Source organism: Drosophila innubila (assembly GCF_004354385.1).
Source record: "Drosophila innubila isolate TH190305 chromosome 3L unlocalized genomic scaffold, UK_Dinn_1.0 0_D_3L, whole genome shotgun sequence".
NCBI lineage: Eukaryota > Metazoa > Arthropoda > Insecta > Diptera > Drosophilidae > Drosophila > Drosophila innubila.
The window spans coordinates 21,946,946-21,970,902 of NW_022995376.1; the positions used below are offsets into that span (position 1 = coordinate 21,946,946).

At 35.6% G+C, this 23,957-nt stretch overlaps 4 protein-coding genes and 1 pseudogene across 8 annotated transcripts; 4 read left to right on the forward strand and 1 right to left on the reverse strand.

The window, feature by feature from the left end:
- The first annotated feature begins 615 nt into the window (after positions 1-615).
- LOC117788501 lies at positions 616-2,409 on the forward strand (annotated as a pseudogene).
- A 510-nt stretch (positions 2,410-2,919) lies between these two features.
- On the forward strand, positions 2,920-9,544 carry LOC117788502. Its single transcript, XM_034627287.1, has 3 exons — positions 2,920-3,894; positions 5,402-6,382; positions 8,360-9,544. Exons 1-3 carry the CDS (start codon positions 2,920-2,922, stop codon positions 9,362-9,364), a joined length of 2,961 nt encoding a protein of 986 aa, XP_034483178.1. The 3' UTR covers positions 9,365-9,544.
- On the forward strand, positions 5,370-6,474 carry LOC117787424 (cathepsin L1-like). The gene has a single exon (XM_034625945.1). The coding sequence runs from the start codon at positions 5,396-5,398 to the stop codon at positions 6,389-6,391; it is 996 nt and encodes a 331-aa protein (XP_034481836.1). The 5' UTR covers positions 5,370-5,395; the 3' UTR covers positions 6,392-6,474.
- Positions 9,545-9,562: 18 nt separating the features above from the next.
- LOC117787423 (sodium-independent sulfate anion transporter) lies at positions 9,563-15,757 on the reverse strand. Of its 2 annotated transcripts, none has more exons than XM_034625943.1 (6): positions 15,642-15,757; positions 12,544-13,147; positions 12,212-12,487; positions 11,477-12,149; positions 11,242-11,421; positions 9,563-10,688 (listed from the first exon to the last, which is right to left on the reverse strand). In XM_034625943.1, exons 2-6 carry the CDS (start codon positions 13,132-13,134, stop codon positions 10,573-10,575), a joined length of 1,836 nt encoding a protein of 611 aa, XP_034481834.1. In that variant the 5' UTR covers positions 13,135-13,147; positions 15,642-15,757; the 3' UTR covers positions 9,563-10,572. The 2 variants fall into 2 exon arrangements, with proteins under 2 accessions (XP_034481834.1, XP_034481835.1); XM_034625944.1 differs by having other exon boundaries at positions 15,701-15,709.
- Positions 15,758-18,327: 2,570 nt separating this feature from the next.
- On the forward strand, positions 18,328-23,364 carry LOC117786276 (CCR4-NOT transcription complex subunit 7). 4 transcript variants are annotated; one of them, XM_034624446.1, is made up of 5 exons: positions 18,328-18,600; positions 19,543-19,617; positions 20,258-20,604; positions 20,662-21,079; positions 22,319-22,419. In XM_034624446.1, the coding sequence occupies exons 1-5, from the start codon at positions 18,592-18,594 to the stop codon at positions 22,391-22,393; spliced, it is 924 nt and encodes a 307-aa protein (XP_034480337.1). In that variant the 5' UTR covers positions 18,328-18,591; the 3' UTR covers positions 22,394-22,419. The 4 variants fall into 4 exon arrangements, with proteins under 4 accessions (XP_034480337.1, XP_034480336.1, XP_034480339.1 ...); XM_034624445.1 differs by lacking the exon at positions 22,319-22,419 and adding an exon at positions 22,784-23,364 and having other exon boundaries at positions 18,332-18,600; XM_034624448.1 differs by lacking the exon at positions 22,319-22,419 and adding an exon at positions 22,784-23,364 and having other exon boundaries at positions 18,333-18,600; positions 19,448-19,617.
- Positions 23,365-23,957: the final 593 nt, after the last annotated feature.

Genomic DNA, 23,957 nt, shown 5'->3' on the forward strand with positions numbered 1-23,957 from the left:
TCTAGCCCCTAAATTTATGACTATTTTCAAAAAGAGGAAAAAAGGTTATCTGCTCAATTGATCAGTTTCAATGCAAAATTTAACAAGCCAAATAGCATAGATAAAACTATTAAAAGCTATTTTTTAATAAGCTAAACAATCTCATTAAAACACTAAAGTGAGGGAATTAATAGTGTTAACATAAAAAGTTTTAACGCTTTCTTTTTCGATCACAACAGTAATTAGTTTAATTTTGGTAACTAGCAGTTGAATTATAATTACTAACTAAAAAGGCGTCAAAAAAAAAACCTTCATCTTTAAAATCAAATATCTTTTGCTTCTTATTCTAAATCTAAAATCAATATATAATTATAAACAAACCGAGGAATTCTCAATATAAAAGTAATCTCAATATGATTTGGAATGATGAAACCACCAAGGCAATTGATAATCCATTAAGTGAGCTACGTGTAGTACATATTTTAATATGATTTTACTGATAGTATAATGTAGTTTTTCTTCATCTCAGTATTATACATTATTCAGACAAGTCGAAAGTATATAAATAGGTGAAAATGGTAAGTCAAGCAGAGTTCGAATCTTATTGTGCTTCAGTAAGCTTCACCCTAAATCAAAATGAAGGCAGTTCTATTATTTTTGGCACTGATCGGAGTAACCCAGGCATCGGTTCTATCGAGCTACCTAGGACAGTATGAGTCTTTTAAAGTAGAGTATAATAAAGTCGACAAAGATTTCAGGGAGGAGCGAGAGCGCCTGTTTGTTTTCCTGAACAACATGCAGACTATTACTGAACACAATAAGCGTTATGCAGCCAAAAAGGAGACCTACGAAATGGGGGTGAATCAATTTACGGATTTGCGACCCGAGGAATTCGAAAGACTTATGCTCTCAAGCATCAATGCCTCTGAATTGGAATCCAACGTCCATCAGTATTTTAATTCGTCTAAAAATCTATCATATCCAAGTAGCTTTGACTGGCGTACCAGGGGTGCAGTTACTCCTGTCAAGAACCAGGGCTCCTGTGGCTCCTGTTGGGCTTTTTTTGCAACGTGGCAACGGCGTGCTGGAGAGTCATCATTTTATCAAGACCCGTCAGTTGGTACCCTTGTCCGAACAAAATTTGGTGGACTGTAGCAGAGGGTCTCCCTACTATAATCAAGGCTGCTCAGGTGGCTGGCCAGCTAGCGCGTTGACCTATGTTAAGAACAATGGTGGCATAAATACCGAGCAATCATATCCCTATGAAGCCAGGGATAAAAATTGTCGCTTCGACAGGAACAAAATAGGGGCTAAGGTCGTTGATATTGTCGGCGTTAAAAGTGGTGATGAATCGCAATTGGCAAGCCGAAAGGGGTCCAATTTCTGTGGCTGTCGATGCAAAAATGTTTCAAAATTATAGAGGTGGCGTCTTTAATCAACCGTCGTGCAATGGACGTGTGAACCACGCTGTTCTTGTCGTAATAATCAATGTCAAATTGTCACTTACGGCATTTATCCCACGATTTAAAGATCTTTCAAAGGAAACTAAATTACTGTATAACTCAAAAATAAAATTTTAAAAAAGTGTGAAAAAAAATTAAGAAAAAATTTTGATTTCAAAAAAAATTTTTTTTAATTTCTAAATAAATAAATTATATGTGCTCTAATTATTTTTACACATTTCTCTATTGACAAACTATATAGACCCATTATACACTTTAGTACACGCTCGTTATATAACAATTTATAATTTGCTGTCTTAACAGTTGATTATAACAGAAGCTGCCTTAAAGTATGCAACAGTATTAGTTTATCCCCTAATCTACATTTCAATGTTAACCTCGCCATTAACATAGTATTCAAACTGCACATTATGTTAAATCGACATGCATCAAACAGCAGCTGTTAACAGTAAGTGGTGAATAGGGAAATATGTAAAGCTATTGTGGACACATGTTATACAACAGCTATTTTTAGTATAGGAAAAAGGTTAAGTTATTAAAGATTTTATAATTTCATATAAAGGATATCAAAATATATCGCGCCATTTTTGCGTTTTTTTACAGGAGACAGTTTTTTTTTTAAATATCGTTTGTCGTTTTTTGAATGTCGTGATAATATCTCCGTAAATGTATACAATTTAAGTTTAATATTTATATTAGCTATTCATATTTCGAAAAGTATTCTGGAAAGAGACAGTTTCCTACATCCAAATCACTGATTAAGTGATGAGCAGCTGCGGGCAATTTCTAACAGAGAAAGTATTATCATTTAAAGGTAATTATTGAGTTTGGACACAAGCCAGGGATTGGCATCGAGAATTGCTTTATTTTCCAGCTCTTAATTCTGACCTGTAATTTTCTTTATTTTTTATAGAAACGAAAAAAGAACATAAGATCGGTTTTAAAGTTTATATTTACAGTACTATGAGTAATAAATATAAAAAAAAAAACAAGTGGAATAGGTTATAGTCGAGATCCCGACCAAAGGATACCCGTTACTTACTATATTTAAATATGTATAAAAATACTTTAAAAAAATTTCTTGTATTACTTTGTAAACATTTAATCGCCATAACTGCCGTTCTATTTGTCATATCTTGTTGTTATTCTGTGGAATAATAGATTAATTACCATAAAAACCGTGGGTGTTGGGGGCGTAGCTTAAATTTGAAACAAACTTAATATGCGTGGGGTCTATAGAAATCTGTCGGCTTTTCGTATTAAAGTATTAAAGTTATTTATAAATTCTTTTAAGAAAAAATTAATTATGTAAGAATAATGTATTTTTTTTAATGACGCCGATTTATTTTTGACTCGGACAAAGAAGACCAGACCACAGAGTGCGTTATTATTTACAATACATTGAGATGCGGGTATCGAAGTTGGGTATATAAAGAATATGAGTCCGTGGAATATGGGCAAAAAGTGAAATTTCAGCATGAAGGCAACAATCGGAGTTTTGGCTCTAGCCTTGATCGGTTGTGCCCAAGCAAGGATCACTCATCAGGATGTCCTGGACGCGGAGTTTGAATCATTCAAAGTGGAGCACCAAAAAAGCTACGATGGCGACTACGAAGAACAGTTGCGCAAGCAGATCTTCAAGGACAACAAGGAGGTGATTGATAGGCACAACGAACGATATGCCGCCGGTGAGGAGACCTACGAGATGGGCGTAAATCAATTTGCGGATTTGCTGCCGTCAGAATTCGAAAGTCGTGTGCTTACCAAATTGAACATGAGTGAAAGTGCTGCCAATATCGATTATACGTATTCACCAAGGAATCTTACGCTTCCCAGTTCCATTGATTGGCGTGCCAGCGGAGCCGTTACCGCAGTGAGGCAACAGTCTACTTGCGGCTGCTGTTATGCATTTTCCGCTGTCGCCGCACTCGAGGGTCATTACTTCCTTAGAACTAGACGATTGAATATACTTTCCCCTCAGAATCTGGTGGATTGTTCCGTGCCATATGGGAACACTGAATGCAACGGTGGATGGCCAGCAAACGCATGGGCATACGTCAGGGACAATAAAGGTATTGATACGGAAAGGGCATATCCTTATTACGGACGCTATTTGAATTACTGTTACTTTAAACGTGATGGCATTGGCGCCACGCTTAGAAGTGTGGTCAATGTGCCAAGAAGTGAGCAAGCCTTGGCCGAAGTTGTCGCCACTAAGGGTCCGGTTGCAGTGGTCATCGATGCAACCCGAATGCAGTTTTATAATGGCGGTATCTTCAGTGATCGCTACTGCAATCAACCAGTAAATCATGTCGTTACTATTGTTGGATACGGCCCCAATTATTGGCTCATCAAGAATTCCTGGGGTAATTGGGGAGAACAAGGCTACATGCGTCTTGCTCGTAACTACAACCTCTGTCAGGTGGCCAACTATGCCGTCTATCCAGTTGTCTAAATTTCCCAAAAATTCTAAAAAAAAAAAAAAAAAACAAGTGGGAAAGGCTATAGTCAAGATCCCGACCATAGGATACCCGTTACTTATTTCAATACATATATAAATACTTTAAAGAAATTACTACCTAATAAAAACTACTGCATACTTTTAGGTGATTGATTTGAAATAATAACTTTATAAATAGCTTTGGTTAGCTAATACTCCCGTTCTACTTGTTCGAGCTTGCTGCGGTTAAGTGAGATTATAGATAAGTTTAAAAGATTACGTTATTTACCATAAAATCTGTGTTATCTTAAAATCTGTGGGTGTGGTGGTTTTTCGTGAATCGTGGGGCTGAAAGGGGCGTGGCTTAAATTTAAAACAAACTTGATCTGCGTGGGTTTATAGAAATCTGTGTGCCAAATCTGGTTACTCAATCTCTTATAGTCTCTGAGATCCTTTTGTTTATACAGACGAACAGACGGTTTTCGCGATTTGCGGGGGCGGAAGAAGGCGTGTTCAAAATTTAAAACAAACTTGACCTGCTCCAACGCATTTGGAGTTTATTTGGTATCTCTATCTCTTATAGTCTCTGAGATCTAGGCGCTCACACGGACGTGCAGACGGAAACGGCTATATCGACTCGTCTGTTGATGCTGATCAAGATTATACATACTTTATGGGGTCGGCGATGACTCCTTTATGTCACATACAACGAACACAATATACCCTTCTTCCTATCTTTTTAAGTAACGGGTATAAAAATCAGCATTATAAAATGCATAATAAATAGTATGATTATATTCATCAATACAATAGAGTTTCTTTTATAAATAAAATTTATATTCAACATAAAAATTAAAAATAAGCAAAGTTTCTACATGAATTGAAATCACATTAAAATCTTAGGAAAAAATATGATTAAAATATAGATCCTATAATCTGGATCACATGTAGATGTAGAGTTCAAATTAGAAACCAAAAATTAACTACTTACCCAAATTCGTCACCAATGTCAAATTTAAAACTTAAAAGATATCTGTTATCAAATAAAATGGTTAAAAACGCCTTCTTTAACTAAAATTACCGATTATTTGAACCCTCAAAGTAATTCAAATGATCGATTATAATAGTAATTAGTGTAACTTTAGCAATTAGCAGTAAAACGGCAATTAGTATTAGATCATAGGTAACATGCGGCACGTGTTCACAGCCGCTTTTAATAAAAGCTCAATATCACTTGATAATGATCATAAATCAAATACGGAATCACAATTAAAATATATTGAAATGAAATATCCTTAAATTCCAGTATATGCAATCTTTGGGTAAGCTCATTAAAGCCTTAAAGTTAAAAAACTTGTAACGCAATTGATAACCCATTAAGTAAACTACACTTTGTCTTCGTCACTGCCATCATGTAGTTAAGAGTAGGCACAGGTATATAAATAGGTGGAAATGGTATGTCGAGTAGAGTTAGAATTTTATTGTGTTTCAGTAAGCTTCAACCTCATTCAAAATGAAGGTAGCTCTATTATTTTTGGCCCTGATCGGAGTCACCCAGGCATCGGGTCTATCGAGCTACTTAGGACAGTATGAGTCCTTTAAAGTAGAGTATAATAAAGTCGACAAGGATTTCAGGGAGGAGCGAGAGCGCCTGTTTGTTTTTCTGAACAACATGCAGACTATTACTGAACACAATAAACGTTATGCAGCCAAAAAGGAGACCTACGAAATGGGGGTGAATCAATTTACGGATCTGCGACCCGAGGAATTCGAAAGACTTATGCTCTCAAGCATCAATGTCACTGACTTGGAATCTGACATCGATTACACTTTTAGTGCTTCCGAAAATGTATCCAATCCGACTAGTATTGACTGGCGTGCCAGGGGTGCAGTTACCCCTGTCAAGAACCAGGGCTCCTGTGGCTCCTGTTGGGCTTTCTCTGCAACCGGTGCCCTGGAGGGTCATCACTTCATTAAGACCCGTCAGTTGGTATCCCTCTCCGAACAGAATTTGGTGGACTGCACCAGAGGGTCTCCTTACAATAACCAAGGCTGCAGAGGAGGCTGGCCATCTAGCGCGTTGACCTATGTTAAGAACAACGGTGGCATAAATACCGAGAAATCGTACCCCTATGTAGGTAAGGACATGAGGTGCCGCTTCGATAAAAACAACATTGGGGCCAAGGTCGTTCGTGTTGTCGGAATTAAAAGTAGTGATGAATCGCAATTGACCAAAGCAGTTGCCGAAAAGGGTCCAATTTCTGTGGCTGTCGATGCAAGATTATTTCAACATTATAGAGGTGGCGTCTTTAATCAAGCGTCGTGTATTGGACGTGTGAACCATGCTGTTCTTGTCGTTGGCTACGGTTCCGATAAAAACGGAGGCGACTACTGGATAGTTAAGAACTCCTGGGGAACGAATTGGGGAGAAAATGGATACATTCGCATGGCTCGCAATCGGAGAAATCAGTGTAAAATTGCCAGCTATGCAGTTTACCCCGTGGCTTAAAGAGCTTTTCAATCAACATAATTTCATCATTTAAAAAAGAATTGTAAACTTCTAAATATATAAACTATATATGCAATTGAGAACTAATTGTGACTCATAGATCGTGTGAGAAAAGCATTTTATGATCAGGTTTGATCGATCAAATTAATGCATTTCATCGTCATTTTAATGTTTATTATCATTGATTTGGAATAAGTCAACTAGAGTTGTACCTCGTTACAAGAACGAAATTTAAACCCTCTTAATCATTTACAGAAAATCTTCAAGGCTTCTCTTCGCACGCGGTGTATTGCGTCTGCAGTCGAGCGCACTCGACAGTAGGGTAGCCTGTACCCAGGCACTTGAATGCTGTCAAAAATTGTATGCCCTCGTAATGTGCTGCTGCTTTCAGTCAGGAAATATGAAGTTATAAGTTCAAAAACTTCGAGTTTGATTAAAAACTAAAATAAATTAATAAAAATTTGACCAGGATATATTAGACTCACTTTAATGCATACTCTGACACATGGGCGTAGGCAGGGGGGCAGGGGGGACAAGTGCCCCTACCTACACTCTGGCTAACAAAATTTTAACTTCCAAAATCCATTCAGATTGGTATCACATCACATAAAATAACAAAATAAAATTGACACTCTGGATCTTTCATTGATTGAAAGTTGAAAAGTATGAAGTGGTACTATTTACGAAATTATATGAAGTGTCGAGCTCTAATTTTTCACACCAATTTGCGGGTACACAAAGATGAGTTATCTACATTGTTGGTATATTTGGTACAAAAAAATTAATTTTAAATATATTTAATGCCCTTTTGCAAAATGTAAAAAACAACGTAATGTAATTTTATAATTTTTACATTTAACAGCAATCATTGTTCATTTCTAGGGCCTCCACAAAGCCAAATTTGTGCTTTTAGGTTGTAAAAAATTCGTAAAACTGTCTTGGATAATAGAGTCGGTCAATTTGTATGGAGTAAAAAAAAATTAATTTTATTTCATAAGCTCTATTTTGGTTTTAGACCGATGGTTTATTGGGCAAACCTTCTTAGAAATCGTTGTTTTGTCGCAAAAAAAAAAAAAATGACCCACTCTACTGTAAATTCATTTTTTTAAGGATCTTGTATGCTGAGTGCGCAAGAAAGGCTACATTTTGAAATAATTTTTACTTATATAAAGTTTAAAATGACTACAAAGACTAATTTAACTACGAAGTTATATTGCTCATAGGAATGTGTGTTCTAAAAATCTCTAAAAGTAACCCAAAAGGTGATTTTTTGGTCCCCCCTTCACTCAAAGCTGCCTACGCCCTTGCTCTGACAGATTGGTTGAGATATCTAAAAAATTACAAAAAAAATTGTACTAAAACTGGATTTTCGTCTGATTTTTCGTTTGACAGCTATATGAACTAGTAGTCCTAAAATATTAAAACACTTGATCTGCGTCTGAAATCCAGGACCTAGATAGCTACATACGTCTTATAGTCTTAGAGGCCGACGCGTTTAAGCGGACGGACTGAGTAACAGACAAACAAGGGCTAAAACAACTCAGTTACTGACACTGATAAAGAACTTATATACACGTACTTTATGCGGTCTGCCACGCTTCTTTCTTTTCTCGCTGACTCATTTATTTCTTCTGTTCATTCTTAATTCAAAGAGAAACGAAATTTGAATGAGTTTTAGTTTTAATATTTAATAAATTTAATTTAATATATTTAATCGAACCCAATTATTTTTTAAGCCGAGTTTCTATATATATGGCAGGTCGTCGACTATAAGAAGGAAGTAACGGACCTCACATATTTATACGTACTTCAATATATATATATAACTAGAATTGTTTATAATATTAATAGCTTTGACAAAGGAGACCAAACCACTATAAGAGGTGTTAGTCATGTTAAATTTGTGGTGTGGAGTCCCGTGACTACATGGATCTTGGGTATATAATGAATGAGTTTTCCTGATATCAGCATCAGTTTGAAAAGTGCAACTGCAACATGAAGGCAAAAATCGGCATTTTGGCTCTCCTCCTAATCGGTTGTGTTCAGGCAAGGATCACTTACCAGGATGTCCTGGATGCGGAGTTTGAATCCTTTAAGGTGGAGCACCAGAAAAGCTACGACGACGACTATGAAGAACAGTTGCGCCAGCAGATCTTCAAGGACAACAAGGAGCTGATCGATAGGCACAACGAACGATATGCCGCCGGTGAGGAGACCTACGAGATGGGCGTAAATCAATTTACGGATTTGCTGCCTTCAGAATTCGAAAGTCTTATGCTGACCAAATTCAACATGAGTGAAATGGATGCCAATATCGATTATACGTATTCACCGAAGAATCTTGAGGCGAGCGGCGCAGTGGATTGGCGGGCCAAGGGAGCCGTTACCGCAGTGAAGCAACAGGCACATTGTGGGTCCTGCTGGGCATTTGCCGCTGTCGCCACAATCGAGGGTCAGATTTACATTAGTACTAGGCAACTGATTCCACTGTCCGAGCAGAATCTTGTGGATTGCTCCACGCGGTATAATAACCATGGATGCCATGGTGGATGGCCAGCAAACGCCCTACACTATGTAAGGGAAAATGGTGGCATTGATACGGAAAAGGCATATCCTTATGAGGGCCATGATTCATGCTGTCGCTTCAAAAGCAATAGCATTGGCGCCAAGATCAAGGATGTAGTCAAAGTAGAACAAGGCGAAGAAGCCTTGGCAAAAGCCGTCGCCAAAATAGGTCCAATTGCAGTTGCCGTCGATGCAAGTCAGTGGCAGCATTATCGTGGAGGCATTTATAGTAATCCCAATTGCAACCAACAAGTGAATCATGCCGTAACTGTTGTGGGATACGGCCCCAATTATTGGCTTGTCAAGAATTCCTGGGGTAATTGGGGAGAACAAGGCTACATGCGTCTTGCCCGCAACCACAACAATATGTGTCACGTTGCCAGCTATGGCGTCTATCCACTTGTCTAAAATCCAAAATTTATCAATCGTTTATCATTATCAAATGCATAATATTTGATGAATATAACTCTTATCTTTTTAAGATTACTTCCTGAACAAATTTATTTAAACTTAAAAATTAACATGCAAAGCTACTAAATGAATGAATATCAATCAATAAATCATCAGATCTTATGAATAATACCCCTATATTATTGAACTTTTTTTTTAATTCGATTTTATTTCAACTTCAAAGTGAACATATAAAACTTAACTACTATATACAATCAGACTTAAGTCATTCGAGTGAAAAGTAATATCGTAGCGGGTATGAATAGGAATAAAATTATTAATTGATAAATAGTTGGAATTAATACAATTTGATGAAAGGAATAAAGTAATAAAGTCAGTTCTAATTTAATTAATTGAAAAAAATCAATTTGACGTTTTATACAGTTGACTAATAAATACAGGCTATAACCATGGCTGCAAAGCCGGTTCTGAACCGAACCTCGCTGAACCGGTTCGGTTCGTGTTTTTAACAATCCGAGCCGGTTCATGAACCGAACATTTGAACATTCATAACCGAAACCATTTCTTTGATAAAAGGTTCGCTTCAAAAAAAAAATAATTACATTCTTTTTATTAGTGATGTAAGCATACATCGAAATATCGACAACTCGATTTTCGTGAAAGCGGCGATATATCAAGTTGATTGAATCGATTTCCATGAAAACATCGACCACTCACTGGAGTTTGTTCATCGTAGTTAATTTGCAGAACTAAATGATCTTCAATCGAAAATTTTCTTGGAATTTAGTGCTAATCGAGAAGTGAAGTGAATTCAATCACTTTAATTATATTATAACATAAAAAAAACATAAAATAATAGGTCATCTTAAATTATTTAATTTATCTCATAATTGAACCAGGGTTCGAGCCCAACCTTGGGTTTAGGAGGTATATAAACCGGTTTGCGAACTGAACCTAATTTTGGTGGTTTGCAGCCTTGATTATAGCAATGGAATTCAATGACATGGGTAAGAGAAATAACACAGTTAACATATCTATATAACTTAGGGAAAGTAATTAAATAAATAGGAATGAATTTGATTAATTTGGCAGAAATATAGAAAGTAATTACAATAACTTAAGCATAGCTTAAAAGATTAAATACAATTAAAAGTATATGTGTGCCATTTGCTAGTCTAGAATTTCTTTTTTAAGTACCCTGCTAATTACGCGCTGTTCGTGGCCAGTTTGGACAGTTCTGTTGCATTTGCCTCAACGTTTTGTAGCATTTTGGACTCTACCAATGGTGCCGTCACCTGCAAGTGCAGCTCGTAGTCGGTAGCTGAAATAGTATAGACAGAAGTACAGAATTAATCCAATGATTTAGATTTAGCTTAAGCAAAAGAAAGTCTGAGATGAGGGAAATGAGATTGAAAACAAATTAAAGAAGAGTATCGAAAAATAAAAATTAATCAACAGAATTAAGGTGAGAATTAAAAGGATAATATATACATTAAATGTAAATATTAATTTAGTTAAGATATTGATTGACAAGATGAAAGGAATTGACTTAGAGAAAACATGTAGACCTCAGATTTAATAATCTATTAAAAATATAATAAATTAAAATGAAATGAAAGCGAAATACAGGTAATTTAAAACTATAATCTATGTATAAAGTAAGTAATATACATATTATGTATTATAATATAAATAGTAGAAAAGTTAAAATTAATGTTGAAGTAATATAAGATAATGGAAAGGAGTGAATAGAAGAAAGAAAGGCAGCAAAATATGTAACATTAAAAATGAAATAAATATTTCATAGAGGATTAAATGGATGATTGAACTTAAGGGGAATAGGAAAGGAAAAGCTGGGTGGAGTAAATTCTCACTTTGTTCCAACAAGCACTCCAAATCATTAGGGCAATCTATCGTTGGAAAATCAATATTCGTAGACTCTTTAAGTATAACACTGATATCCTTGTGAGCACTCATTAAAAACAAGGGCACATTCGCCTTGGCCAGCTCCTTGTGCAACGATCCCATGCCACGGGCTGCTGTAAAATCAAAATCTGCAAGGGATACAAGTGATTACAACATATACTAATATAAGTTAAATGCACTTACCATGCACATGGGAACAGTCCAGGACAACGGGGGCTGTTCCGTGAGTGGAGAGCGCTTTGGAGATGCCCGAGCGTACCCATTCAATAGCCGGAAAGTAGAGTGAACTATGCTTGGGTCGTATTAGAATATAGCTCATTCCGTTTATGGTCTGAACCTTGGATACGCTCAGTATGGGACGCGCGGCACGGTAGACAAGGAAGGCGACATCGGCGCCAACGCCCAGCAGCAGGCCAATCTCAACGCCAACGGCAAGACTCATGACGAAGGTGATGGCACCCGGCAACAGCTCACGACGGCTGCAACGCCACAATGGACGTATGACTTCAAACTCAATCATAAATATCACTGCTGAAATGATGACAGCACTGAGCGCCGCCTTTGGAATGTACTGAAAGTATGGTGCCAGCAGACTCAAGGCGAGGAGCACCAAGATGCTAGTATAACAGCCACCAATTGGAGTACGCACGCCACTGGCATGATTGACAGCGCTGCGGGAGAAGGAACCGGTCACTGGCATGGAGCTGCAAAAGGCGCCACAAATATTGCTCAACGATAGTGCCACCAGCTCGCGTGTGGGACTTAAGCCGACGCCACCGAAAGCCTTCGATATGGCCACATTACCGAGCACGGCAATGATAGGCAGAATCAGCATCGAAGGTCCCAGTTCCGAAAGCTGTAGAGGCATAAACAATGTTAAAATTGTTGATTCGTAGCTTTAATATATTCAACACTTGCCATTTGTTCAAAATTCTGTGGCACATGAGTGTCGTTCTTGCCCAGAATTGTTGTCTCGAACTTGGGGAGCGCCAGGTTTGGTAAACCACTCTTCACTTTGCCGGTTAGAATAAAGGGACAGCTGTCCAGACTCTTGCACTGGCTGTACGCCAAGACGCTGGATCCGAGCACCACAAGAGCATTGCGTCCGGTGGATACAACCCAAATGCTGCCACTGAGCAACTGTTGAGCACGTAAATTCTTCACGCGATTTGTCACGTTTACAGTCTTCAGTTTCTGTAAAAAGACAAGGATTTGTATAGATGCACTTCCTGTAGTTGACTAATACTCACCCGCAACAACAGGAGCACACTAATGGATACCAGTCCAAGGGTTAAATCGCCGCGACGCACTTGATGCAGATTCCCAAAAACGGAGCTCATGGTGTTGATGAAGGCAGAGCCAGAGCCGCCTTTCAGACCGAGCAAACCCTTCAACTGCGAGGTGCCAATTATAACAGCCGTGGCAGATGTAAATCCCACGGTTACTGGCAACGATATGAGATCTACCAGAGCGCCTAGTTTCAGCACAGCCATAGCTAGCTCCACAACGCCGGAGATTAGGCACAGTAGTATACCATAAGCCGGACCCGAGTCCAAACCAAATCCTGTATGCCGGCTTGTCATCAACGCCAACAACGCGGTTGGTCCAATCGTCACCTGCCGACAGCTGCCCAACATTGCATAGACAATGCCACCCACAAAAGATGAGTACAGACCATACTGTGGCTCCAATCCCGCCAGTGTGGCATAAGCCAATCCCTGTGGCAGCACCGTTAGACCCACCGTTATGCCAGCTATCAGATCAGCCACCGCATCCTGAGCCGTATAGCCGTGCAGCCACTTCAGTCCCGGCAGCAGAACACTCAAGTTCTTTAGAGGCATATCGCGGTACCTGCTATAAGACAAGAGTACAATTTATTCAAGATTAATTAAATATTACAAAAATGTTTAACTCTATTTTCAGTTAATGTATTACAAAGAAATCGTTTTTAAAGGATAATCTATAATATATGTATATCTATATGATTATAAACTGATTAACTCGATTTCCCCTACAGGAATCAAATTACTAACATAATCAATGGAATTCCAAGCTAGTCAACTATATTTTAATTTGTTTTTCTTTAAATTTCTCTATAGAAAATCAATTATATTAGAAACTGATCAAGTCAATGTTCCCTAAAAAAAATGATCTGCATTTTAGTCGGTTTTCTTGTTAGGATGTATGTAATATAGCAGTCTAAATATATTCTTATTTTTCATCATAATATGATTAATTAATATTAATAACAAATATTACAAAAAAAACAAGTAAAAAACAACCAAACAAAATCCATTGTTGCAAAAGTGCATCTTGGAACACGGCCTGATTACAATACCAATTATCTGCTTAACTTGACCAAGATTCAATAAATATTTCACTATTCAATATCATTTTAAGTATGTTTATAAACAAATAAAAAAAACAACACAAAACAACAACAACTCAAAAATTTCCGTTTCAGAAAACGAGTGTTGTGTGATATTAGAAATATTCCGGTTTCAAGATTAATATGTATGCAGATTGTTAAAAATCTGGAGAAATGTACCAAAAAAAACATGTTTTTAAAATATTTTATGGTTAAATTAGCTATTAATATAAAGTTCTAAAATTTATTTAAGAACTCGATTTATAAATCATTTTAAATTTTAACTAGTTTATATTCCGATTACACTAAGCTATCGCTTTGATAAGTAAATTACTTTGCTGACTTATTACAAGAAATTATAAAAATTATCTGAAGATTTTAACCTTCTAATTTCAAACAAAGCTTAAGAAAAATACGACCAATTAAATGTTTGCACAAATGTCTTTGTTAGTGTTACCAATTATTTATTTACTTTTGCGACATAAACACGTTGAGCAACTTTAGAATATTTGAAATAACAGAATATCATAAAAATGTATCTAAAATGTCGCGCTTCACCTTCACCTCGATCAGAACACGTCAAGAGCTGACCAAAGACTGAGAGAATTCCAATGCGATCATCGATCGCGTGCCGAAGTTGTGACAATCACACGATCGAATCAATTAGCTCAATAAGAGAGTGACACAAAACGTGATCAAATTGCGTGCATTCAATTTCCAATATACAAACTAAATGTGTGTTAGTTACTTCAATTGCAAGAAGCGAATCATTATCAAAGTTACCATGACTATTGCAAATACTCTTTCTGTGCATTACAATTGAACTACATATCTCTCATTAATTAGAAGAGTGACATAAGTCAAAAAACACGAATTAATGATGCAGAAATCTTTGTTATGTAATAATCTATATTGTGTACAAATTTTATAATCCTAGCTTTAATAGACACAGCGTGAGAATAGTTTATGTATGACCGCTTTGCATGCAGACATACGTCAAGTGAAAACTTTAAATGCGTTTATCTCGAAATGCAATTTTTTGAGATATGTCACTCTTCTATTTAATGAGCGATATGTTATCAAAACTAAAATATTTTGAATTTTTACCATAAAAAAAGGATATTATATTTTTAAAATAAACAAGGTAGTCTGGATTTCATTAGATTTAGGAAAACCGTATTGGGCATAATAAATATTATACTTTACTTATGAAACTAAAAAAAAACAGTTCTATTTCTGATTGATCAGATCTATGGTAAGCTGGATTGAAATATCTTTCATTTAAAATAAAGTTTAAGTTTCCACTACTATGTATGTTACTGGAGTTTTCGGAGTTTTATATCAATTTTTTAATGATTAAAAATATTCATTTACTCTTGTTTCCTGTACAGTTCCCAGATAAGTATATTTTTAGAAATAATAAATGAGAAAGCGCGGAAAAATAGTCCATTCACTTTTCTAACGGTTAGCATGAACGATATCATAGGTTAAGGATACTATATTACAGGGTATTAGAAGCTGATCAATGACTGAAGAAGACAATTGAACCAAGTATTTATGTAAATTAGTTTGTTTGTATAACAACTCTATGGAATGCCCGCCTTTTTGGAGTTAAAGCTCTCACTCTTCATGTCAATGGCCAATTGATTGCCTGAAATTGGCAAGATAAGAGAAAACTAGTTTTGGTTAGCGCGCACAACCACAACAAATAACAATAACAAATCAATGTGTCTCAATTGGATGTGTGTCTGTGTGTACAAGCCCAATAGCACCTAATATATATATACACCACAAAAAGCACCTACAACACATGTATGTACATAGTTAAAAAGAATATAAATAGGTCAAATCCGAGCTGAAGAAATAATTCACAGTACAGCTGCTGACGCTGGCAAAGTAACAATCACAATATTATTAAACAAAAACAACTAAGCAATTGACTTAAAAGTTATTTACAATGTATATAATATGCTTTTTCACCTATTAGTTGTTTGTAAACAAAAAAAATGTTATACAAATTGCCGGCAAAGTGCACGCACCGATTTCGGAATTCCACGGATTTCTCTCAGGAACAGTACGCTGCTCACGGAGAAAATTTTTAATTATACTTTAATATATCTCATAGTATATTAATAAATATTTTGAATTGCTATCACTATATCTTAATTGAAACGCTCATGGAATCAAATATGAATCTCAATTACATTAAATAAAACAACACATTATTAACAGCAAATTATTTTGATTTGCATACCACGCATACGCACTTCAACAGCTGCGAGTTAATCGTTGCATTTACAACCACTGTTGCCAACTTGGCTATTTTATAGCTAGTCCTGTCAATTTTTAAAATTCGTTTGCTGAAAAATTTGATAATTTCTGTTAGCCGGAAATCTGGCTATTTTAAATATATTTTCAGCTGTCTTTTGCTATCAATATTATTCCTAAAACAGTGCAATAGTGCGACAAAAACTAATTTGGATGCTTTTCGGCTGGACACCGCTATTTTTCTCTAAAAAGTTAACAGCACTGATGTGGAAATACTTTTTTGGCCGAAAAGGCTGCCACCCTGCAAATTTTTCCGCTCTGGCAGCATGCACCACTTTGGGAACGATGAAGACAATTTATTAATTTTAAAGCTAGAATTTTTTGATTTTTTGCAAAACTTTTGTTAGAACTTTGTCGATTTTTTAAAAAAAATTTATAACTAAATGTAACTTTTTTCCCCTTTATTTGATCTAATTTTAAATTTTTTAACTTTCTTCAAATCACTGCGGACGGCAGTTCGCGTTAGTGACGAAAGCAGCACGAAGGGTGCGAAAGGCGACTAACTATATATACAGCTATGTTGGAAAATTTGCGCCGACTGTCCGATCAGATTGTGCACTGTGAGCAAAAAGGGTGAGCTTCTTTGTACATAAAAATTACGTTTTGCGCAGTGCCGAATGCCTATTTTCGCTTTTTTTTTATTAATTTATATTTTTATTTAAAATTTTTAGATTAAACTGAATTTTGTTCGTCACAAAATTGGATATCAGAAATTTTGGGGCTAGAAATTGCTTTCGTCACTAGACTTTTACCTCGTGTAGAGGTTTTTTTTGTGGGATTATTAATTCATTGCAAAGTTTTTTCATTTTGCAATTTGCATTGCCTAAAATTTAAATTCAGCTACGCAGCGCTCTCTGTGTCACATTTTCGACAACACACTTTACTCCTTCTTAGAAATTTGATTCTCACTTAACAGTATTACAATCTGCAAATGCGAGTCATTTAAATTTAATTTACTTTTTCAACAACAATTTGGCAAAAATTAACAATTAAATTTGTAATTCGAAATTATATAAAATAAATTTTTATGAATGCTAGGAACTTTTATTAGTTTTAACCAGTACAAAACTTGACAGGAATTATTAAAAAATTTTGAAAAGAGTTCTTTTTTTTCTGCCAGAAACTGTTTTTTTGTCATCGTAAAGCTGGCAGCACTGTGTCCGACCGCTTTCAGAAGCGCCACACAGTGGGGCAGATCCTCATTTTGCGTTGCAAAAATCATATCTTTTGAACCAGTGAAGATATTTTCAAAATTTAAAAAGCATTTGATAGAAAACTTCATAAGCTTTAAAATCAGTGCTTTAACTGCGTAATAGGCCTACTGGTTGATTCAGGGCTTTCGGTCAAAGTTGAAAAATATTTTCAGTGCATATTTTACATGTAAAATTAAAAAAAAATTTATTTATTTTTGTTCGAAATATAAATTTCAATCTATTTTATTCTTTAAAAGCATTGTTTAATATATAAAAAAGTTTTATTACGCTTATTTAAAAAAAAAAATTTTGTTTTTTTTGATAAATCTTGTATGATGCCTGGCATGGCGAAAACGTATGAAATTGCACTGCGCTCTTCCTCTTCTATCACCATTTTTTGCGAGGTTGCATCAGTTTTCGTCCTAGAACTCTCCCAGACGCAGCTGGACGCATGAAAGACCAGGGTTATTTCGTTAGAGAATTGATTAACGAAGACTCCTGTGGTAGTGGGATCGAGTCCTTCGGGTCAATTTTTTCTATTCCATCAAAGTCAAAAAATAGCCTAATTTTAGTGCTTTTTTTAAACATCGCTGGAATGAAAGGTCAACAAGTGAAGAAACAAAATTCTACGGCATTTAATTAAAATGAATGTACTTTTCAGATGAAACCAAAACATAAAGATCGGTCATATAACTTGTCATCAAATCAGTTTTAAAGTTTGCATTTTAGGAAAAAGTCACATTTGCGCGCACTGAAATAAGGGTCAACTTTGAGAGGCTGTCACGCCCACAATTTTACCTGATTTCAAAAATCTTTTATTTGTAATCTCTGGAGATTTCTCTATCGAATGCCTTTATTACTTTTTACAAACGCTTTCGTCAAAAAAATGATTTTTGCCACGCATATCGGCCGCCTGCCCCAGTGTGCGCCATCTGTCTGAATTCAGATCAACTTTTAACATTTGGAACAAAGTATGTAGAAACATAACCAATAATGTAAAAAAATAAACTTAGTAAGTCATTGATTATGCACATATTTTTGTTTGCTTATTTTAATACACAGTCATTAAAACACATAATACAAAATTCCAAAAGAGCGCCACATCTTGTTATGCAGCCCTGGTTTTGTCAATCGTTTTCGCGTTGTGCAACACTAAAATTATTGTGCCGTTGTTAACACCATCACAGATTCATGTTTTTCATAATGGCACTTTAATATAAACAACACTAACGCCAATTAATTTATTTAACGCCATAGGCACAGCTCAAACACCGGTCATCTTTGTTGTGTTGCCATTATAAAAGCCAAAAAGTATAAGCGCTAACTGCAGCAGAAATCTGAAATCTCCAAAGTGAATCTAAGTCGGCAGCAGCAGCCAATACAGCATTTTTTTCTACAACAAGCATAATATGAAATGGGTAAGTTTTCAATCGCCGCATAATCAATGCGCAATATGCATTTTCATTATTTCCCCACCAACGGCAGCCAAATAGAGCTTCCTTTTCATTAGACGGCCTTCGATTTTCATGAAACTGCACACAAATCGCATATGGATGTATGTGTGTGTGCATGTGTGGCTGTGTTGAGTCTCACGCACGCAGCGACATAAACGTAAATGTACAAATGTGTGTGTAAAAAGAGCGGTTGCAATTTTCAACAGAACTTAGTTTCGAAGCGCGGCAAAAATTAGTGCCGCAACATGCTGTGACCTAATTTGTTATTATCTGTTATTAGTTTGTTTACCATTAATTCGAATTCGCTTAGCCTCGGACCACACCCCTTTCATTACGAACCATATTGCAAAAGAGGTAACATACTTGTATATGTATTGTATGCACACAAGTCCTGACTCTTTATGGTGTAATGACACTGGTTACATTTTCTGTATTGATGATGACACTTGTTAGTTATCCGTTTCAATTGCGTTCACCCTGAAATAAGAGCAAGCGTAGGTTTGATGGTAAAGTTTTTGTATTTGTTAAAATTAAACTGTGATTAATAATAATTCTTTGTCAATAAGTTTTCCAAATTAGAAATCAAAATATAACTTAAATTGAAATTTGTAAATTTACAAAGAAAGATAAGAAAGATATTTAATTAATTTCTTAGAAATTTCTACTAATTTATTGTTGGCCTCCCACGCTTTTTCTTCGTTTTCTGCTTTCTATACTTAAACGTTTTACAATGTCTTCAACTGATTGTTGATTATTACATCTATGTATTTTCGAAGCCTTGAAGTCAACGTTACTCAACGTTCTCTTACAGGCAATGCAGTCAGATCACTGAGCAGATCAGAGTGTTAAAAATCAAATTATAAAATCATAAAAAAGATCAACAAAAATAAATAAACTTGTACATAGCTTAAGGTTAGCTTTGGTGAGAAGGTGGCTGAAGCAGCTCTGCAACGGCAGCAACAGGCGACGACCGGCGACGATGTAAGTAGCGCCCGTTAATCTCCAATCTCAAAGTAAACCAATCCAAACCAAAAAAAAATAAAATTCCATTATGTTTTTACGTGTATTTGTTTTTCTTTATGTAGTGGCAGAAAACAAAATTGTAGCACTTCTTAACTGCAGAATTGGCAAACAAAAAAACTTTCATCAACTATTCGCACCCCTAAAAAAAATTAAATCAACTTTCTTTATTTATGGCTAATATTTTAACTAATTGGCCCTGCTACTTCGTATTTCTTTATGTTGCTAATCTCCCATGTACAAGTATATAAACACACGAGACACAAATGGAGCCCCGTTGAAAACCTATTAAATTTAGAGGTATTACTTTAAAATATATTTGATCAAAATCTGGAAAATATTCTTCTAATATCGTTTATAAAAAGAAAATACGAAAATACTTGCAAAAAAATAGGTTTAATCTAGTTCAAAATCAATTATTTATTGATTAATTGAGCTCAATTGGAAAAGTAAATAAACAATGATTTTCTCTTGTGACTACACTTTGAATATATTCACTCGTATCATGCTGGGCTCCAAGATACCAAGACACATCTAAGCTTGTAATACTTTATAGTTGTTATTCAATGTTTAGTAATTTATTTGGTGACCCGTTTCACAGACAATGCCCTCGGCCATCAGTGGCGGTGCGCATGGCCAGGTGCACATACCCAGCAATGAGGAATGCGGCATACGGGACGTGTGGAAGCATAATCTGGAGGAGGAATTTCGCACCATACGAAAGGTTGTACAAAAATATCATTTTGTTGCCATGGACACGGAATTTCCGGGCGTTGTGGCGCGACCTGTTGGTGAATTTCGATCAACCGCCGATTATCATTATCAACTACTGCGCTGCAATGTGGATTTGCTGAGGATCATACAGTTGGGACTCACATTTATGGATGATGAGGGCAAAACGCCGCCGGGATACTCCACATGGCAGTTCAATTTTAAATTCAATTTGAGGTGAGTGCAAGGTGTCATTGATGAGAATCCGTATGATTATCTTTTTTGGGATTGCAGCGAGGATATGTACGCACAGGACTCGATAGATTTGCTACAAAATTCTGGCATACAGTTTAAAAAGCACGAGGAGGACGGCATTGATCCAATTGAGTTTGCCGAGCTGCTCATGAGCTCGGGCATTGTGCTGATGGATAACATTAAATGGCTTTGCTTTCACTCTGGCTATGATTTTGGATATCTGTTAAAGCTGCTCACCGATCAGAATCTGCCCGCCGATGAGAGTGACTTTTTTGAACTGTTGCACATATATTTTCCGAATATCTTTGATATCAAATATCTAATGAAATCGTGCAAAAATCTAAAGGGCGGCCTTCAGGAGGTGGCCGATCAGCTGGAGCTGCGTCGTGTGGGACCACAGCATCAGGCCGGCTCCGATGCGCTGCTCACGGGCATGGCGTTCTTCAAAATGCGTGAGGTACAACACACATTTGGTTTACACAATCACATTGAAGAACCAATCGCATTATTTAACTATGTGCTTGAGCACGCCATGCATCTTAAGTCGGTTGTCACTGTCTGTTTGCGTAGCCATCCCGTGCCCAGCAGTGGCAGCTTCGACGACAGCGACAACAGCAGCAGCAGTGGCAGCAATCTCAGCACAGCAACAACAACAAACAACAACAACACAGAGACATCGCAAATGTTAATTTCACATTCCCAAACATTAGATCTTACCATAACAGTCTATACAAATCCTGTTGTGGCAAGCACAACAACAACAACAACTACACGAAACACTTTAAATTCTGCCAATCAATCCGAGCTTAATTCTTAATGAATATATACAACAAAAAGTTGTTGACGATGTTGCTGTGCTTTTGTTGTCACATTTAATTGGCTTCCTCTATTTATGCACATTTACTTATCATTTATCAGATTTAAGGATTAATGTGTATATTCTCACATATTCTATATCATTGTGTACATATAGCATTTGCATTTTTCATTTATGTACTATACTTACTTATAATAATCCTAATTAGCTTTTAGACGCCGCTGGACACATACGATATGCATTTTGTTTGTTATGCCGCATGCCAAGCATTTTCATCGGCTAGTTCACCCACCCACCCCTCACACATTTTGTTAATCATGATGAAGGAAAATCATGCACACATACACACAAAAATTACATTGAAAAATCTTTAATATTTTCAGTTAGTTGATTTTGCTTTAATCATGTCAAAACATGTCTTTTGTTAACTTTAAAAGTACCAAAAAATGAAAAAAAAAAAAAAAAAAACAAAGCTGAAAAGGCAAATTTGAATAGAAAATTAAATGAATTGCAATTCTATTTTTTCTTTCATTATATATGGTTTTTGGGCCTTCAAATTATCATTATACTCATTATCATTTTACACCTTATGCTTATTAAATGAATGCTTAATTATTTGCTTTAACAAACTTAACTAGACTAAACCATTATTGTCTTAGTTGTCTTCATTAATTGGTATTAACCATATTAATGTATATTATAATTTACTTATAAACTTAATTTCTTAAAACCTATTTCATTAATATCGAGTGCATTTTTCGAATTAATCTAGTGTATAGTTTATTTTAGTTTTAAGCTCGATTAGTTCTCTTCTTTTTTTTAGTGGATTAACACATTTTATCTAATACCGAAGAGTATTTTTATTTTTGTAATTTTAAGCGATATGGGAATATTCTTCCGTGCAGTTTCCATTGCATTGTGAATGTTGAGTATAGCAAGTGTTTAACCCGTTAACTCAAATTTAAGAAAAAAAAAAAAAATAAGACGAAGATAATTTACAAAATAATACTACTGAATCAAAAGACAAAACACAAAAAAAAATGATACATGGTATGTAATTTATAATTTATTTAACAAAACTAGTTATCCATGTCTCTTTCAGTCTTATTCAATGGCTTGTGTTTGTTGTAGTTGTTGTTGTTGACTCATTTCTCGACTCTGCACGTTCATTAAAATTGCCTAAACAGCATGCTTTACTCACCAAAAAAAAAAAAAACAATAACAACACTTTTATTACTGCCCCCAAACAACGAATTTTACAGCAGCTGCTTTGCCAATTTGATAATAATAATATGACTTATCATGTTAAATAATAAAATTTAATAACTTTTGACCTATTTACAGATGTTCTTTGAGGACAACATTGATCATGCCAAGTACTCTGGTCATTTATATGGCCTGGGCACCTCCTTCATTGTGAATGGTACCAACTTTCATGAGAGTAACGGCGAGGCAAATAACGCCTCATGATTCATACTGATGAAGAACGCCGTTGTGCATGACAAGAAATTCGAACAAGTTGCTGGAGCTGCTTCGGCTGTCACTCTCCCAGCCCCGACATGAACAGGCAATTCACAACAATAACAGGAAACAACAACACAACAACAAAAAATACATCCCTAATTACGCAATCGCAAAACACAATTTATTAAAAAAAAAAAGAAAAAACTAAACTGAAATTTTCTACGCTTTTCATGAGAGTTTCTACACAAAGTAGGTGTTTTACAACCAATTACACTAAAAAACCACACTTGGAAAAAACAACAAAAATAAAATATGTAAAACTAAGCGAAACAGAAAAAGTACCACATGTAAAAATCACTTTCAAGATCTTTGTCTTAAATGTGTTAGAAAACAAATTAAGAAAAATAAGCTAATATGTATAAGCCAATGTGTATTTGTATAAAAAAAAACCAACAAACCAATATATTTAAACTTTTTAAATTAGAAAAAATTACCGGTATTTTAATTCAAAGTTTAAGCTGCCCGCCACTGTTGCCATTTTAGCTAATACTTAGCTAGTTCTGGCTATTTTTAGAGTTCGTTTGCTAGAAAAATTTAAAATTTGCCGTTTGTTGGAAATCTGGCTAATTTAAATATATTTTCAGCTTTTTTGCTATTAATATTTTTGGTATAGATGATATAGATGCTTTCCAATAACAAATATAGATGCTTTCCAGCCAGAAACAGCTATTGTTCCCTCTGAAAACTTGGCAGGTCTGGTGTGGAAACACTGTTTCGGCCCAAAGGCTGTCAACCTGAAAAATTTTTCAATCTGGCAACAGTACCATTTTAGGAAAAATGCCAAAAGTGGGTTACCTTAATTTTATACCTCTTTTAAAAAATTTCTTAATTTTTAAGCTAGAATTTTTTTAATCTTTGCAGAATTTTTGTGGGAATTTTCTGAATTTTTTAATATTTTTTTTAGAATTTGTAACTTCTCTCCCCTTGAGATGAAAAGCCTCAAACCTTCATTAAAATGTCAACTTTATTTAATTTGAATTTTTAAAAATCATAT

What these genes read in the sequence shown, in the direction of transcription:
- LOC117788502 (XM_034627287.1), top strand. Translation starts at nt 2,920, where the DNA reads ATGAAGGCAACAATCGGAGTTTTGGCTCTAGCCTTGATCGGTTGTGCC. An exon ending in ATGCCGTCTATCCAGTTGTC is followed by an intron (nt 3,895 to 5,401) that starts TAAATTTCCCAA and finishes TTCAAAATGAAG; the next exon opens with GTAGCTCTATTATTTTTGGC. An exon ending in CCAGCTATGCAGTTTACCCC is followed by an intron (nt 6,383 to 8,359) that starts GTGGCTTAAAGA and finishes TCCTGATATCAG; the next exon opens with CATCAGTTTGAAAAGTGCAA.
- LOC117787424 (XM_034625945.1), top strand. Translation starts at nt 5,396, where the DNA reads ATGAAGGTAGCTCTATTATTTTTGGCCCTGATCGGAGTCACCCAGGCA.
- LOC117787423 (XM_034625943.1), bottom strand. Translation starts at nt 13,134, where the DNA reads ATGCCTCTAAAGAACTTGAGTGTTCTGCTGCCGGGACTGAAGTGGCTG. An exon ending in CACAGAATTTTGAACAAATG is followed by an intron (nt 12,150 to 12,211) that starts GCAAGTGTTGAA and finishes ATGCCTCTACAG; the next exon opens with CTTTCGGAACTGGGACCTTC. An exon ending in GGAGTGCTTGTTGGAACAAA is followed by an intron (nt 10,689 to 11,241) that starts GTGAGAATTTAC and finishes ATACTATTTCAG; the next exon opens with CTACCGACTACGAGCTGCAC.
- LOC117786276 (XM_034624445.1), top strand. An exon ending in AGGCGACGACCGGCGACGAT is followed by an intron (nt 19,618 to 20,257) that starts GTAAGTAGCGCC and finishes CCCGTTTCACAG; the next exon opens with ACAATGCCCTCGGCCATCAG. An exon ending in AATTTTAAATTCAATTTGAG is followed by an intron (nt 20,605 to 20,661) that starts GTGAGTGCAAGG and finishes TTGGGATTGCAG; the next exon opens with CGAGGATATGTACGCACAGG.